Below are 15,752 nucleotides of genomic sequence, written 5' to 3' on the forward strand. Positions count from 1 at the left end.
GCCGAGGGGTTAGGTCGGTGCAGGGCCAGCAAGGCCAGCACCGGAGCCTGCCATGAGGCAAGGTCGGTACTGGGGCCTCCGAGGCCGGGATTGGAGCCTGCCGAGGGGTTAGGCCAGAGCTAGGGCCAGTGAGGCTGGCATCAGAGCCTGCTGTAAGGCAAGGCTGGTGCTGAGGCCTCCGAGGCCGGGATCGGAGCCTACCGTGAGGCAAGGCCGGTACTGGGGCCTCCGAGGCCAGGATAAGAGCCTGCCGAGGGGTTAGGCCGGTGCTGGGGCCAGCGAGGCCAGTATCGGAGCCTGCCGTGAGGCAAGGCCAGCATCGGAGCCTGCCGTGAGGCATGGCCAGTGCTGGGGCCTCCTAGGCTGGTAGCGGAACCTGCCGAGGGGTTAGGCTGGTGCTGGGGCCAACGAGGCTGGCATTGGAGCCTGCCGTGAGGCTAGGCTAGTGCTGGGGCCTCCGAGGCTGGGATTGGAATCCTGCCAGGGGGTTAGGCCGGTGCAGGGGCCAATGGCCAGCATCGGAGCCTGGCGTGAGGCAAGTTCACTCTTGTGGCCTCCAAGGCCGGGACCAAAGCCAGCTTAGGGGTTAGACTGGTGCAGGGGCCAGCGAGACCAGAACTGGGGCCTCCCATGAGGCAAGGCCGCTGCTTGAGCCAGCGAGGTCTGGATCAGTCCACTGAGTAGCCAGGCCACTACTGGGGCCGTCAAGAGTGGGATCGGTACTTGCAACACAGCATGCACAGAGAAATATCGCAGAAAATATAAATCAGACGCTTCTCTTAATCAGCAAGAACTAGGAGGAAAAGGGCAACAGGAAGAGGTTGAGCTATAGAAAGGGCCCTATAGTGAAGCAACTAATGTGACCAATCAGAGGGTATGTAATACTGGAGGACGGAGCCTCTTTAAAACGCAGGAGGTACATAAACAAATGTATCAAAGTAAATCACCAAAGAAGGTGGGATGGAGGGAGGGGGAGGGAATGGGGTGGGGGCTGGAGGAGGGCTAATTGGATGATGTGTGCTTGCATATCCTCTCAAGTCTTGTACTCCAATGTGATTGATATATGACTACAATGCACCAATTTAAAAAATAAATTAATTTAATAAATAAATAAATAAAAATTAGAGGCTGAGACAGGAGGATGGCAGGCTTGAGACCAGCCAGACTCAACAACTTAGCAAGGTCCTCAGCAACTTAGCAAAAAACCCTGTTCTCGCCAGGCGTGGTGGTGCACACTTGTAATCCCCGTGCTTGGGAGGTGGAGACAGGAGGATCGCGCAGGTTCGAAGCCAGCCGCGCTGGCTTAAGAGACCCTGTTTCCAAATAAAAAGTATAAAATGGGTCTGGGAGTGTAGCCCGGAGGGAGAAGGTTTCCAGGAACTTCTACACACACCAAAAAAAGGACTAAAACATAGTGTTGAGGGTGTATCTCAGAGGTAGAATGCCTGTGGGTTCCATCCCCAGTACTGCAAAAATAAATAAATAAAATAAAAAATAAATTGCACATCATCTGAGTGGCAAATTCTAAATCTTGTGCCTTCCTGCTCCATCCTGCCCAGGACCTGAATCATCCTTTGTCCAACATCTCGGTTGTATCTTCTACCAGCCTGTTATCCACTTAGTAGCCATCTTGGTTTATCAGATCAAGCGTCTCATTATCACACCTTGCTGGCTGGTGTCCAACTAACCCTTATCTCACTTTGTAATGGCCCCAAAGCACAAGAGAAGTGATGCTGGAGATCCAGGCGTGCCAAAGAAAAGCCAACTTAACCAAAGAAAAATAAATTGTATGCCTAAGTTGCTAAGAAGATTTTTTTTTATATACTGGGTATTGAACCCAAGGACCCTCTACTTCCAAGCTATATCTCAGCCCCTCCCCCCTTTTTTTGCGGGTTTGGGGATGGAACCCAGGGGAATTCTGCCTCCGAGCTACACCCCCAGCCCTATTTTTAATTTTTTATTTTGAAACAGGGTCTCATTGAGTTGCAAAGGGCCTCACCAAGCAGCTGAGGCTGTTCCCAAACCACGATCCTCCTGTCTCAGCCTCCCGAATGCTGGGGTTACAAGCGTGCACCACCACAATGGGCCTACCTCAGCCTTTTTTATTTTATATCTCACTACATTGCCGAGGATCTAAGGTGCTGAGCCCGGCCTTGAACCTGCAATCTGCTGGCTGCAAACCTGCGATCCTCCTGCCTCTGACTCTTAAATACTGGGATCCCAGGCCTGCACCACCAGTCCTGGCAAGATGCAATTCTTTAACCCCAAACAACGGTGCCAACAGCGTTAGTGGCTGGCTGTAGCTGAAGCTCCCTCTAGTGGGTCTCTACATATCCCAGTTCTGTGAGGCCCAGAACTTACTTGATGGGTTTGTAGCTGGGGCTTTTGCAAAAGACCAGCAATCCGGCTCCAGAGCCCACCAACAAACCCCCCATCTTCAGGTACTTGATAGCCGACACACCCTAGGGGGAGAAACAGTTTTGTGAGGAAGGCCAGGTGGCCTCCTCCTTCAAGAGCGATGCACACCCAACCCGGACAGCGAGGCCAAGGCCTCAGGTGACCCACGTGCTGCTGGGGAGGCGCAGGAAGGCACTACCACGATGTGCCCGGGCTGGCCAAGAGGATTCCCGGCCAACCAGGCTCACGCGCTAGGAAGCAGCTTTCCTGGGCCTGCGAGAAGCCGATGTGGTTTGCCACCCGCCGCCCTAAAGTCACCTCTGAGCTGGGCGTGGTGGCACACGCTTGTCATCCCAGTACTTGGGAGGCTGAGACCGGAGGATTGCAGGTTGGCAGCCGGCCTCAGCTACTTAGTGAGGCCCTCTGCGACTTAGTGAGACCCTGGTTCAAAATAAAGAATACAAAATAGGGCTGGAGGTGTAGCTCACAAAAAAATAAAGAAAAATAAAGTCACCTATGCATCAATGTTACCACATTTACATCCACAGATTCCATCAGAGCAGAATCTCGGTGCAATCTAAGCAAGAGCAGCTGTTCCATTACCACTCTCCATCAGAAAGCAGTTTATTATTATTATTATTATTATTAATTATTATTATTATTGTTGTTGTTGTTGTTGTTTTGTTGTTGTTGTGTTCTGGCGATTGAGCACAGGGGCATTCTTCCTCTGAGCTACACCCCCAGCCTTTTTAAAAAATTATTATTTTTTTTGTTCAAAAACAGAGTCTCACAATGTTACTGAGAGTCTCTAAGTTGCTGAGGCCGGTCTGGAACCTGTGATTCCTCTGTTTCAGCCTCCCAAGTCCTGGGATCACAGGCTTGTGCCACCATTCCCGACCTTTTTCATTCTTTTTATTTTGTGTGTGTGGTAGTGGGGATGGAACCCAGGGGCTACACCCCAACCCAAGTTTTTATTCTTTATTTTGAAACAGGGTCTCACTGAGTTGCAGAGGGCCTCACTAAGTAGCTGAGGCTGTCTGCGAACCCAGATCCTCCTGTCTCAGCCTCCTTAATGCTGGGATTACAAGCATGCACCACCACGCCTGGCTCTTTTTCATTCTTTTGAAATACGTCTCAATTAGTTGCTGAAGCTGGCCTCAAACCTGCGATCTTTCTGTCTCAGCCTCCCATGTACTGGGATTATAGGCTTGCATCATCATTCCCAGCCAAAACTTAATTCTTTTGTGTGTGTATGTGTGTCTATGTGTATGTGTTACTGGGGATTGAACCCAGAGATAGTCTGCATTTGAGATACACTCCAGCCCTATTCTTTTTTTTTTTTTTTTTTTTTTTTTGGTGGTACTGGGGTTCCTGGAAGCCCTTCTACCTCCAGGCTAAACTCCCAGACCTTATTTTATATTTTTTATTTATTTGGAAACAGGGTCTCTTAAGCCAGCGAGGCTGACTATGAACCTGTGCCATCCTCCTGTCTCTGCCTCCCAAGCGCGGGGATTACAAGCGTGCGCCACCACGCCCGGCTCTATTTATTTTCTTAAAATTTTACTTTTTTTGCGGGTCTGGGGATGAAACCCAGGTCATTCAACCTCTGAGCTACACCTGCCCTGTTTTTTATTCTTTATTTTGAAACAGGGTCTAAGTTGCGGAGAGTCTCACTAAGTAGCTGAGGCTGTTCGTGAACCGCGGTCCTCCGGTCTCTGCCTCTGGAATGCTGGGATTACAACCATGCACCGCCATGCCCAGCTTTATTTTTTATTTTGAATCAAAGTCTCACTAGATTACTGAGAGTCTTGCTACACTGCTGAGGCTGTCCTCCAACCTGCGATCCACCAGGAAATCGAGGCGTCCACACCCAGCAAACAAGGACAATTTTGTGCTATCGTTGAATGTCAAATATGGTCACTTTGCATTTGTAAGAATAAGTTCTGGCTAGACACAGTGGGACACGCCTGCAGTCCCAGTACTTGGGAGGCTGAGACAGGAGGATCACAGGTTGGAGGAACGGCCTCATCAATCTAGCGAGACCCTGATTTGAAATAAAAATAAAAAACTGGGTGTGGTAGTGCACGCTTGTAATCCCAGCACTTGGGAGGTTGAGACAGGAGGATCGCACAGGTTCAAGGCCAGCCTCAGCTACTTAGGCTCTCAGCAACTTAGTGAGACCCTGTTTCCAAATAAAATATAAAATAGGTGTGGAAATGTAGCCCAAAGGTAGAAAGCCCCTGGGTTCCATTCCTGGTACAAGAAAGAGAGAAAGAGAGGGAGAGAGGGAGAGAGGGAGAGAGGGAGAGAGAGAGAGAGAGAGAGAGAGAGAGAGAGAGAGGGAGAGGGAGAGGGAGAGGGAGAGGGAGAGGGAGAGGGAGAGGGAGAGGGAGAGAGAAAAGAGGAGAGGAGAGGAGAGGAGAGGAGAGGAGAGGAGAGGAGAGGAGAGGAGAGGAGAGGAGAGGAGAGAAAGCCAGCCAGCCAGCCAGGCGTGGTGGCGCACGTTTATAATCCCTGCGCTTGGGAGGCTGAGACAGGAGGATCGCGCAGGTTCGAAGCCAGCCTCAGCTACTTAGTGAGGCTCTCAGCAACTTAGCGAGACCCTGTTTCCAAATAAAATATAAAGGTAGGAAGCCTCTGGGTTCCACCCCCAGTACCATCAAAGAAAGAAAGAAAGAAAGAAAGAGAGAGAGAGAGAGAGAGAGAGAGGGAGAAAGAAAGAAAGATAAAATAGGGGTGGGGGTATAATTTGGATGTAGAGATGTAGAATATCCCTGGGTTCAATCCCCAGCATTACACACACACACACACACACACACACACACACACACACACACATGCACGCGCACACACACTCACACACGCGCACGCTCTAAAGCATGCAGTATATAACTTTACCAATAATTAGAAACACACTTAAAATTTCAAGCAATCCTTAGAGTTGGGAGATGTACAATAACGGTCAGACCAGTTTCTAGTATCTACTATCAAACTGTGTGTGTGTGTGTGTGTGTGTGTGTGTTACTCAACACAGGGGTGTTTTGCCTCTAAGCTGATTCCCAGCCCTATTTTATTTTTTTTTATTTTGAAACATGGTCTCATTAATTTACTGTGCACTGGCTTCAAATCTGCAATCCTCCTGTCTCAGGTTCCCAGTTACTGGGATTACAGGCATGCCCCACTGGGCCTGGCTTGAAGTTCTAATGTTTATTTTTATTTTATTTGTTTTATTTTTATTCTTTTGCAGTACTGGGGATTAAACCCAAGGGCGTTCTATCTCTGAGCTACCACCCCCTCCCCGTGCCTTGTTATTGTTCATTTTGAAACAGGGTCTCTCTAAGTTGCTGAGAAGTTCTCTAAATGTCTGAGACTGGCCTCAAACCTGTGATCCTCTGATCTCAGGGCCCCAAGTACTAGGATTACAGGAGTGTGCTACCACACCCAGCTTTGTGAAATTATTTCTAAATCTCCCTCGGCACCATAGTTTTTCCCATTTTTTTTTATGAAGCTCCTCCTAAGTTTGAATATCAAATGATTATATGATTAAGAAAACTGACATTTTCCTAGGAGCACAGTACAACATTTCAAAGTTCCTTGAGACTGTCTGCTGAGCGGAAAAGTGAGTGCGCTTGGTTAGAACCATCTGCTCTGTTATCAGAAATGAGACAGACAGGTGCAGAACTTTGCCAAGACTTTCAAAATTCAAAGTTCAGCAGAAACAGCCCTTGGAACTCTCTAGAACTTCTGGAAACAGTAGCACTCATTACATAATGTCAGTGTTTGATGGTAGGCTTCTTGTTTTTGTTTTTGTTTTTTTCGGGTCTGGGGATGGAACCCAGGGGCATTTGACCTCCCAGCTACACCCCCTGCCCTATTTTTTATTCTTTATTTTGAAACCGGGTCTCACTGAGTTGCAGAGGGCCTCACTAAGTAGCTGAGGCTGTCCGCGAACCGCGATCCTCCAGGTCTCAGCCTCCCGAATGCTGGGATTACAAGCGTGCGCCACCACGCCCGGCCTTGTTTTGGTTTGAATACCAGCACTGCTCCGTGAACCCTTAAACAAGGAGTTCTGCAGGTGTTACGGTTAGATAGATTGTCTCCTGAAGAGCTTACGTGTCAACGCTCAGAGTTGGTGAGATTAAGTCTGGAGGGTGGTGAGCTCATGGGTGATTTAGTGGGCCGTAACCTCAGCAGTGTGGAAATCCACTGTGTGACCGGTTCACCGGGCAGTAACCTGAGCACATGGCTACGGCTAGAGAAGGGGTGTCCTGGGGAGGTGGCTGGGGACTGTACGTGTGTCTATGAATCCCCTGCGTTGCTTGGTCTTTTGGCTCCAGCCACCATGGCAGGAAAGTAAAGCCTCCCTCTCTCCCTCTCTCTGCTTCACAGGGCTTCATCTTGAGCCCCACAGACCCAGCCTCATATGGACTCAACACCAAAGTCTCAAAAAAACTGTGAGCGAATAAACCCATCTTCCTTCCTCTATGTTGTTTTGGTTGGTTGTTTAGGTTATATCGGTGGGAATGTGGGCAGAGATAGCAGATGTGGACAATGAGCTGTTTCTAGGCTGTCGTCATGGCTTATGGCGTCAACCGAGGCTAAACTCCAAGAGCTGGTTAATAGAGTAGAAAAAGTGTGTGTGTGAGAGCCTAGTTCTGTGAGGCCGGCCTGTAATATACATGCTTGGGAGGCTAGGACAGGAGGATCACGGATTTGAGGCCAGTGTGTGATAACTTAGCGAAATCCTTTTTCAAAATAAAAAATGACAGCCAGGCGTGGTGGCGCACACTTTTAATCCCAGCTCTTGGGAGGCTGAGACAGGAGGATCGCGCAGGTTCGAAGCCAGCCTCAGCTACTTAGTGAGGCTCTCAGCAACTTAGTGAAACCCTGTTTCCAAATAAAGTATAAAAAAATAGGTCTGGGAGTATAGCCCAGAGGTAGAAAAGCCCCTGGGTTCTACCCCCAGTACCACAAAATAAATAAATAAATAAATAAATAAATAAATAATGAGCTGGGCTTGGTGGCACACGCTTGTAATCCCAGTCCTTAAGAGTCTAAGATGGGAGGATGGCAAGTTTGTGGCCAGCTTCAGCAACTTAGTGAGAACCTGTTTCCAAATAAGAAATAAAATAGGTCTGGGGGGATGTAGCCTGGAGTTAGAAGGTCCTTGGGTTCCATCCCCAGTACCACGATGAATAAATAAATAAATAAATAAATAAATAAATAAATAAATAAATAAATAAATTAATATAGCTGGGGATGTAACTCAGAGGTAGAATGGTCTTGGGTACAATCCCCAGGGGGGTAAAAAAAAAAAAAAAAGAAAAAGAAAGAGAGAGAGAGAGAGAGAGAGTGTGTGTGTGTGTGTGTGTGTGTGTCCTATGCATGCACACACGTGCATCTGCAGTCTTATAGGTCAAAAAGAACATTTCTTAGAGGCTGGAACCAGTATGGTTCCAAATCACACACTGACGAGCCCAGTACTTTCAAGAGGAGGAAAAGGAGTGGGGCTGATTCTGTAGTCAAGGACACCTAGGGATTGTCTTTGCCCTGAAAAATAAGCCAAAGTGAGGACTCAGAGACCCAGCCAGTGTACTTTGCAAGTATAGGCGTGGCCCTGGGTAGGTAAATTTTTTGTTTTCTTTCTTTCTTCCTTCCTTCCTTTCTTTCTTTCTTTCTTTCTTTCTTTCTTTCTTTCTTTCTTTCTTTCCTTCTTTTTTTGGTGGTCCTGGGGTTCCTGGAAGCCCTTCTACCTCCGGGCTACACTCCCAGACACCTATTTTTTAAATATATTTTTATTTGGAAACAGGATCTCTTAAGCCAGCAGGGCTGGCTTCGAACCTGCGCGATCCTCCTGTCTCCGCCTCCCAAGCACGGGGATTACAAGTGTGCCCACCACGCCCGGCATCTTTTTGTTTTCTATATGCTCTTTTTTAGGGAAAGTCCATGCTGCTAGTGTAGGGGAGAAAATGTCAGGGCGAATCACACCTGGATGGTGTCTGCTCACCAAACTGTACTTGTCCTTTACAGGCCCGGTGTCCGTGAGCAGTTTGGTCCTGGGATTCATTTTGAGGATATCTCCCGTTGTGGTGCCAAGGTAGAAAAAGCTGTCATCGCTGGCCATCTGGGAACAGAGAAAAAGTGACCTGAGGACACACGTTCCTCGGGTGGCCTGCAAGGCCTGATCAGTGCAGGGAGGCGAGGCCCTGCTACCTCATGAAGTCCTTCAAACATGCTCACGGCGACTACTTCTAACTCCACAGACTCAAATATGGCTAAGAATAGCCCAGTGTGATGGTGCACGCCTGGAATTAAGTACTTGGGAGGATGAGACAGGAGGATGGCAGGTTCAAGGCCAGTCTCGGCATCTTAGCGAGACCCTTACTTAGCAAGACCCTGTTTCCAAATAAAAAATAGAATAGGGGTGGGGATAGCTCAGAGGTAGAGTGCCTCTGGGTTCAATCCTCAATGCAAAGAAGGAAAGAAAGAAAGAAAGAAAGAGAGAAAGGGGAAGAGAAGAGAAACAAAGGAAAGAATGGTAAGAGTAGCTCAAAAGAAGTAGAATCAAGGCCAAAGATAGTCCTGGAGGAAATACTAGACTCACGTTAGCCTGTGCATTTTACCTGATGTATATTTGGGTATGATGTTAACGTGCTTATCCTGCCAGTCCCAACTCCAGAGACAAAAGCTGGGCCTGGTGGCACATGCTTGTAATCTTTGTACCTGAGAGGCTGAGACAGGAAGATGGCATGTTCGTGGCCAGCCTCAGAAACCATCTCTTGAGAGGCCTTCAGAGGGCTCCTAGGGAGAGGGTGTGCTCCACCAAAGAGGGTGTACATGTACTTTATCTCGTGTTCTCTAAAATCTGTATTTGAAAAATGACTATGCAGGGACTCTGGGCCCCGGACCAGACCGCGCAGAGCACGCCAGAACCCTGGAGAAACCGGGGCCTGGTTGCAAGGCCCCAGGCCCTGGGCCCCAGGCGGGGGTCAGGCGGGACATGCCAGACCCCCTGAGAAACCGGGGCTGGGTTGCAGGACCCTGAGCGCCAGGCGGGATCGCGCGGAGCACGCCAGACCTCTGGAGAAACCGGGGCCCAGTCACAAGGCCCTGGGCCCCGGGCAGAGTCCTGCAGAGCACACTGGACCCCTGGGGAAACTGGGCCCGGGTTACAGTGCTACTGAGTGCATGATCCCACAACCTCCTCAAACCACACATACTGTCTTCTCTTATTAAAAAAAAAAAAAAAAAGGAAAAGAAAAAGAAAAAGAAAAAAAATATATAGGAGAGGGGTCAAGAAGGCCATGGCGAATGCCAGGATACTGGAGATGCAGGCAAAACTTATCCAAATGAACTGGAACTTTTGTAAAAATTCCCCACGAAGGAGGACTGCTTCTTTTCTACATTCTTAAGAATCTTGGACATCAACTGTAAGGAGAGAGTTTAGCGGAGACCTAGGAGAAAGGCGGTGTTGGAAGCGGTCTCCGCGATGGTGGTGGAGACTTGTATTCAGGAGAAGCAGAAATCGGATCCTACCAACCTTATTTTTTGGAGAAATTACACCAAACGTCGAATGCTACCGTCATGCATGCTTAGGAACACTGGACAACATTCTAAGTGGAAAAAGAGCTTGGGAAAGATTTGAAATGGTGGAGGCAGTGGCAATGGCAGTGGCCAGTACTCAGGGGAGGCAGAGATCTGATGCATTACACCTGGAACCTTTGAAGTAATAACCCCAGAGGCAGAATGCTACCACCACGCACCCTCGAGAACGTGGGATAAATGGCTGGGCAAAGAGGGTGCTCGGATTGGAGCCTGCCAAGGGGTGAGGCCGGCAACGGACACAGCAAAGCTGTGATTGGAGCCTTCCATGAGGCAAGGCCAGTGTTGGAGCCTCCAAGGCCGGATCGGAGCCTGCCGAGGGGTTAGGCCAGTGCTGGGGCCAGTGACGCCGGGATCGGAGCCTGCTGTGAGGCAAGGCCGGTGCTGGGGCCTTCAAGGCTGGGATCGGAGTCTGCCAAGGGGTTAGGCCGGTGCCGAGCCAATGGCCGGCATCAGAGCCTGCCATGAGGCAAGGACTCTACTGAGGCCTCCAAGGCCGGGATTAGAGCCTGCCGAGGGGTTAGGCCAGTGCCGGGGCCAGCAGCCGGGATTGGAGCCTGCTGTGAGGCTAGGCTGGTGCTGAGGCCTCCGAGGCTGGGATTGGAGCCAGCCGAGGGGTTAGGCCGGTGTGTGGGCCAGCGAGGCCAGAACCGGGGCCTCTCATGAGGCAAGGCTGCTACTTGAGCCAGCGAGTTCTGGATCAGTCCATCAGGTAGCTAGGCCACTACTGGGGCTGTCAAGAGTGGGATCGGTACTTGCAACACGGCATGCACAGAGAAATATCGGAGAAAATAAAACCAGATGCTTCCCCTAATCAGCAATAACTAGGAGGAAAGGGGCAACAGGAAGAGGTTGAGCTATAGAAAGGGCCCTATAGTGAAGCAACTAATGTGACCAATCAGAGGGTATGTAATACTGGAGGATGGAGCCTCTTTAAAACGCAGGAGGTACAAAAATAAATGTATCAAAGTTAATCACCAAACAAGCATGGGATCGAGGGAGGGAGAGGGAATGGGATGGGGGCTGGATGAGGGCTAATTGGATGATGTGTGCTTGTATATCCTCTCAAGTCTTGCACTCCAATGTGATATATGATTACAGTGCACCAATAAAAATAAATTAAAAAAAGAAAAATGACTATGCATTAAAAGGGAGGAATAAATCAATAAAGAATGGAGTTAGACATAGGATTGTACAAATCCATATTAAAAACATATCCCTGGAGCTGGGCGTGGTGGTGCACGTGTGTAATATCAGTGCTTGGATGGCTGAGACAGGAAGAGCGCAGGCGCAAGACCAGCCTCGGCATCTTAGCAAGGCAGCCATGTGGTGAGACCCTGATTCAAAATAAAAAGTAAAATCAGGCTTAGCAGTGTAGCTCAGGGGTAGAATGTCCCCTGGGTTAAACCCCCAGTACCATACACAAGAAGGAAGGAAGGAAGGAAGGAAGGAAGGAAGGAAGGAAGGAAGGAAGGAAGGAAGGAAGGAAGGAAGGAAGGAAGGAAGGAAGGAGAAAGAAAGAAAAAGGATAGGAAAGGAAGGGAAGGAAGGAAATATTGCTGGGCTGGGCGTGGTGGTACATGTTTGTAATCCCAGCTACTGAGGAGGCTAAGACACTAAGGTCACAGGTTCAAGGCCAGCCTGGGGAACTGAGTCTCAAAAATAAAAATAAAAATAAAAAGACCTAGGGATGTAGCTCGGTGGTAAAGCACCCCGGCTTCAATTCCCAGTACAAAATAAATGTATTAATACATTCTCTTTATAGAAGAGACTGCACTTCCACAGTGACCTTTACTATCAGAAACCTTACTTCCAGGGGCAGAAATAATATAGGCGGCGTAGGGAAGCGGTGTGGGCTCGGAGCGCGCCTGGCTCTGCTGACCCTCTTAGAACCACCTTCCCTCTGGGCGAGCAGGCTGTGGGTCTGAGGACAACCACTGAAGACAGAGTGAGGTCGTCTCCCACCTCTGCCTCCTCCTTGGTGCCTTCCAGGTGTCCTGCCCACCTCCCTGCCCAGTGCCCACACACGCCCCGAGGTTGGGACCAGGAACAGGAACTTCCAGCCACTTCAAATAAAACCTGAAGCGAGGCTTACGGTGATGCTCATTACAATTCTTTTCGTCTGCCCCGTTTGGCATTCAGTTGGCCAGATTTTTCTGTTTGGGAGATCCAGTTCCCACACGCGGATTGTCCCACTGTAAAAAAAGACAAAAATCACAATTAAATAGATAGCTGTTTACCTGCTGCTTCATTAATTCTTTTATGCTTTCTGTCTGTATTCTATTTCTTTCTCTTTCCTTCCTTCCTTCCTTTCTTTCTTTCTTTCTTTCTTTCTTTCTTTCTTTCTTTCTTTCTTTCTTTCGTACTGGGGATGGAACCCAGGGGCATTCTACCTCCAAGCTACACCCCCAGCCCTATGTTTTATTCTCTTTTTTTTTGGTGGTACTGGGGGTGGAACCCAGAGGCTTTCTACCTCCGGGCTATACTCCCAGACCTATTTTATACTTTATTTTATTTGGAAACAGGGTCTCGCTAAGTTGCTGAGAGCCTCACTCAGTAGCTGAGGCTGGCTTCGAACCTGCGTGATCCTCCTGTCTCAGCCTCCCAAGCGCAGGGATTACAAGCATGCGCCACCACGCCCGGCTCTTATTCTTTACTTTGAAACAGGGTCTCACTGAGTTGCAGAGGGCCTCACTAAGTGGCTGAGGCTGGCTGTGAACCTGCGATCCTCCTGTCTCAGCCTCTCAGGTACTGGGGATTACAAGAGTGCGCCACCACGCCCAACTGTTTCTGTTTGTTTGTTTGTTTGTTTGGTTGGTTGGTCGGTTTTGGGTGCTGGGGATTGAACCCAGAGATATTCTACTCGAAACTATATCCCCCAGCCCTTTCTATTTTATTTTATTTTATTATTTATTTATTTTGTTGGTGGTACTAGGGGTGGAACCCACAGGCTTTCTACCTCTGGGCTATATTCCCAGACCTATTTTTTATATTTTATTTGGAAACAGGGTCTCACTAAGTTGCTGAGAGCCTCACTAAGTAGCTGAGGCTGGCTTTGAACCTTTGAACCTGCGTGATTCTTCTGTCTCAGCCTCCCAAGCACGGGGATTACAAGTGTGTGCCACCACGCCCAGCTTTTTTAAAATTTATTTATTTTATTTATTTATTTTTTGCGGGTCTGGGAATGGAACCCTACATCCCCTGCCCTGTATTTTTTATTCTTTATTTTGAAACAGGGTCTCACTGAGTTGCAGAGGGCCTCACTAAGTAGCTGAGTCTGTCTGCAAACTACGATCCTCCGGTCTCAGCCTCCCGAATGCTGGAATTACAAGCATGCACCACCATGCCCGGCTTTTTTAAAAAAAATTAAAACCAAGTCTCGAGGGGCATAGCAGCGCACGCTTGTAATCCCTGTGCTTGGGAGGCGGAGACAGTAGGATGGCGCAGGTTCAAAGTCAACCTCGCTGGCTTAAGAGACCTTGTTTCCAAATAAAAATATTAAAAAATTGGTCTGGGAGTCTGGGAGTGTAGCCTGGAGGTAGAAGGGTTTCCAGGAAACCGAGTACCACCAAAATAAATAAATAAATAAATAAATAAATAAATAAATAAATAAATAAATAAAACAAAGTCTCACTACATTACCGAGGGTCTTGCTAATTGGCTGAGGCTGTCCTGGAACCTGTGATCCTCCTGTCTCAGCCTCCATAGCCCTGGGATTGCAGGAGTGCATCATTGTACCCGACTTGTTACCTGTGTTCTCTTGGAAAAGCTGAAGGGAAGAGGACTAAGCATTTTTGAGGGTTTCTTAAGGCCTGGCGCCTGTCGACCCTAAGGGGCAGGTTTTATGGTCGCCCCACACCATCTCTCCAAACGAGTGTGTGCCCAGCGGAGTGGGGGTTCCTGCCCAGTGACTGCCGCTCTGAGGTGCACGCTCTGCCTTCTGTACTGAAATCACACGTACTCCTCTTAAGCAAGGCAGAGCGAGCCAGAGTCCATTCCATTTCCTTCTTTCTTTCCTTAGATCGTTGAGTAAAAATGGGATTATTTATGGTATATAATGTGATTTTTTTTTTTTTTGGTGGTACTACGATTGGAATCCCAGTACCTCTGGGTTACACTCCCAGACCTATTTTTATATTTTTATTTGGAAACAGGGTCTCTGAAGCCAGCGCGGCTGGCTTCAAACCTGCACAATCCTCCTGTCTCCGTCTCCCAAGCGCGGGGATTACAAACTTGCGCCACCACGCCCAGCGCGTGAGATGAAGTTTTGATAAACAGGCATATATACTTTATGGAAGCACTAAAACAAACTAATCTCTCCAAGCCGAAAAGATTAATTAAAATGTCAAGTATAGTCCCTTTCTTTCTTTCTTTCTTTCTTCCTTCCTTTCTTTCTTTTTTTCTTTCTTTTTGGTATTGGGGTTTGAACCCAGGAGCATTCTACCTCTGAACTACACTCCCAGCCCTTTTTATATTTAATTAAATTATTTAAATAATTAATTTATTTATTTATTTTTGTGGTACAGGAGATTGAACCCAGAGGCATTCTACTTCTGAGCTACACTCACAGCCCTATTTTATTTATTTATTTATTTACTTACTTATTTACTTCCGTATTTATTTATTTGTGGTACTGAGGATTCAACCCAGGGGCATTCAACCTCTGAGCTACATCCCCAGCCTTGTTTTATCTTGAAACAAGGTCTCCCTAGGTTGATGAGGGTCTCTCTACTTGCTTGGGCTGTCCTTGAACCTCTGACCCTCCTGTCTCTGCCTCCCAAGTACTGGGATTACAGGCATGGGCCACTGTGCTTGGCTCCTTTTTTTTTATTATGGAACAAGGTCTCGCTAAGTTGCTGAGGCTGGCTTTGAAGCTATGACCTTTATGTCTCAGCCTCCTAAGTACACTAAGTACAGCAAATACACATGTGCTTCATCATACCCGGCTCCATTTTGCTTTTTTTTTTTAGCACCCCCCCAAAAAATAATTACCTGCATAGCAAGTACTCCAATAAACATTTTAAATGTACTTTGTGGTCTTAATGGTAGATATCATTTGGATAGCGAAATCCTAGAATTCGCAGGATATCTCATGAAGACAATACCAGAGAATACTTAAAATTGGGACTGTGGTAGAAAACCCATGGTATACAGGTGCCATAATAGAAAGCTTACTTAAGAACGTTAATTTCCTGTAAGGTGAGGTGGTGGTGTACACTTGGGAGGCTAAGGCTGGAGGATTCCAAGTTTGGAGCTAGCCTGGACAACTTAGTGAGATCCTGTCTCAAATAAAAAATAAATAAATAAAAGGGGCTGGGAGGTATATAGCTCAGTAGTAGCCTATCTACCACGAGTTAATCCCCAGTAATGGAGAAAAAAATAAATAAGAATGTTAACTTTCTCAGTTCCTAGCATCACGCGAAATTAAAGCAGACTTGGAATATAGATTGTCCTAAAAAATAATTTCGCGTGGTGTCAAATTTGAGTTCTGAGTCCTGGAAAAACATTGCCCGTGGACATTTCAATGGACCAACGCTTTCTGTGTAAACAGCCTCTCGGGACAAAAGAACCCCGTCAAAGGAAGGCTAAGTCAAGCCCCTCTGCAAACCTGCAGGGAGTTGGGTACCCCGGAAGTAGGACATGACCGGCGGCTTTAGCATTAGAACACTGTCCTGATGTAACAGTGTGGTAGAGGCTGGCTTCCGTGAGGCCAGGGGGGTTCATGGCCTCTCAATGAATCCTTCCTCATAATT

The 15,752-nt window shown here is 47.9% G+C and overlaps 1 protein-coding gene across 1 annotated transcript in view; it reads right to left on the minus strand.

Moving 5' to 3' along the window:
* CFAP52 (cilia and flagella associated protein 52) overlaps positions 1–15,752 on the minus strand; it is a gene marked incomplete at both ends in the record, with an annotated part of 63,659 nt that overhangs the window by 30,532 nt on the left and 17,375 nt on the right. Inside the window, 3 exons of the mRNA XM_080713950.1 lie at positions 2,362–2,462; positions 8,405–8,521; positions 12,095–12,194. Coding sequence (XP_080570076.1) covers positions 2,362–2,462; positions 8,405–8,521; positions 12,095–12,194 — 318 coding nt within the window. The remainder of the gene's footprint in view (positions 1–2,361; positions 2,463–8,404; positions 8,522–12,094; positions 12,195–15,752) is intronic.

Source organism: Muscardinus avellanarius (assembly GCF_963383645.1).
Source record: "Muscardinus avellanarius genome assembly, chromosome: 16".
In the NCBI taxonomy this organism is placed as follows: Eukaryota; Metazoa; Chordata; class Mammalia; order Rodentia; family Gliridae; genus Muscardinus; species Muscardinus avellanarius.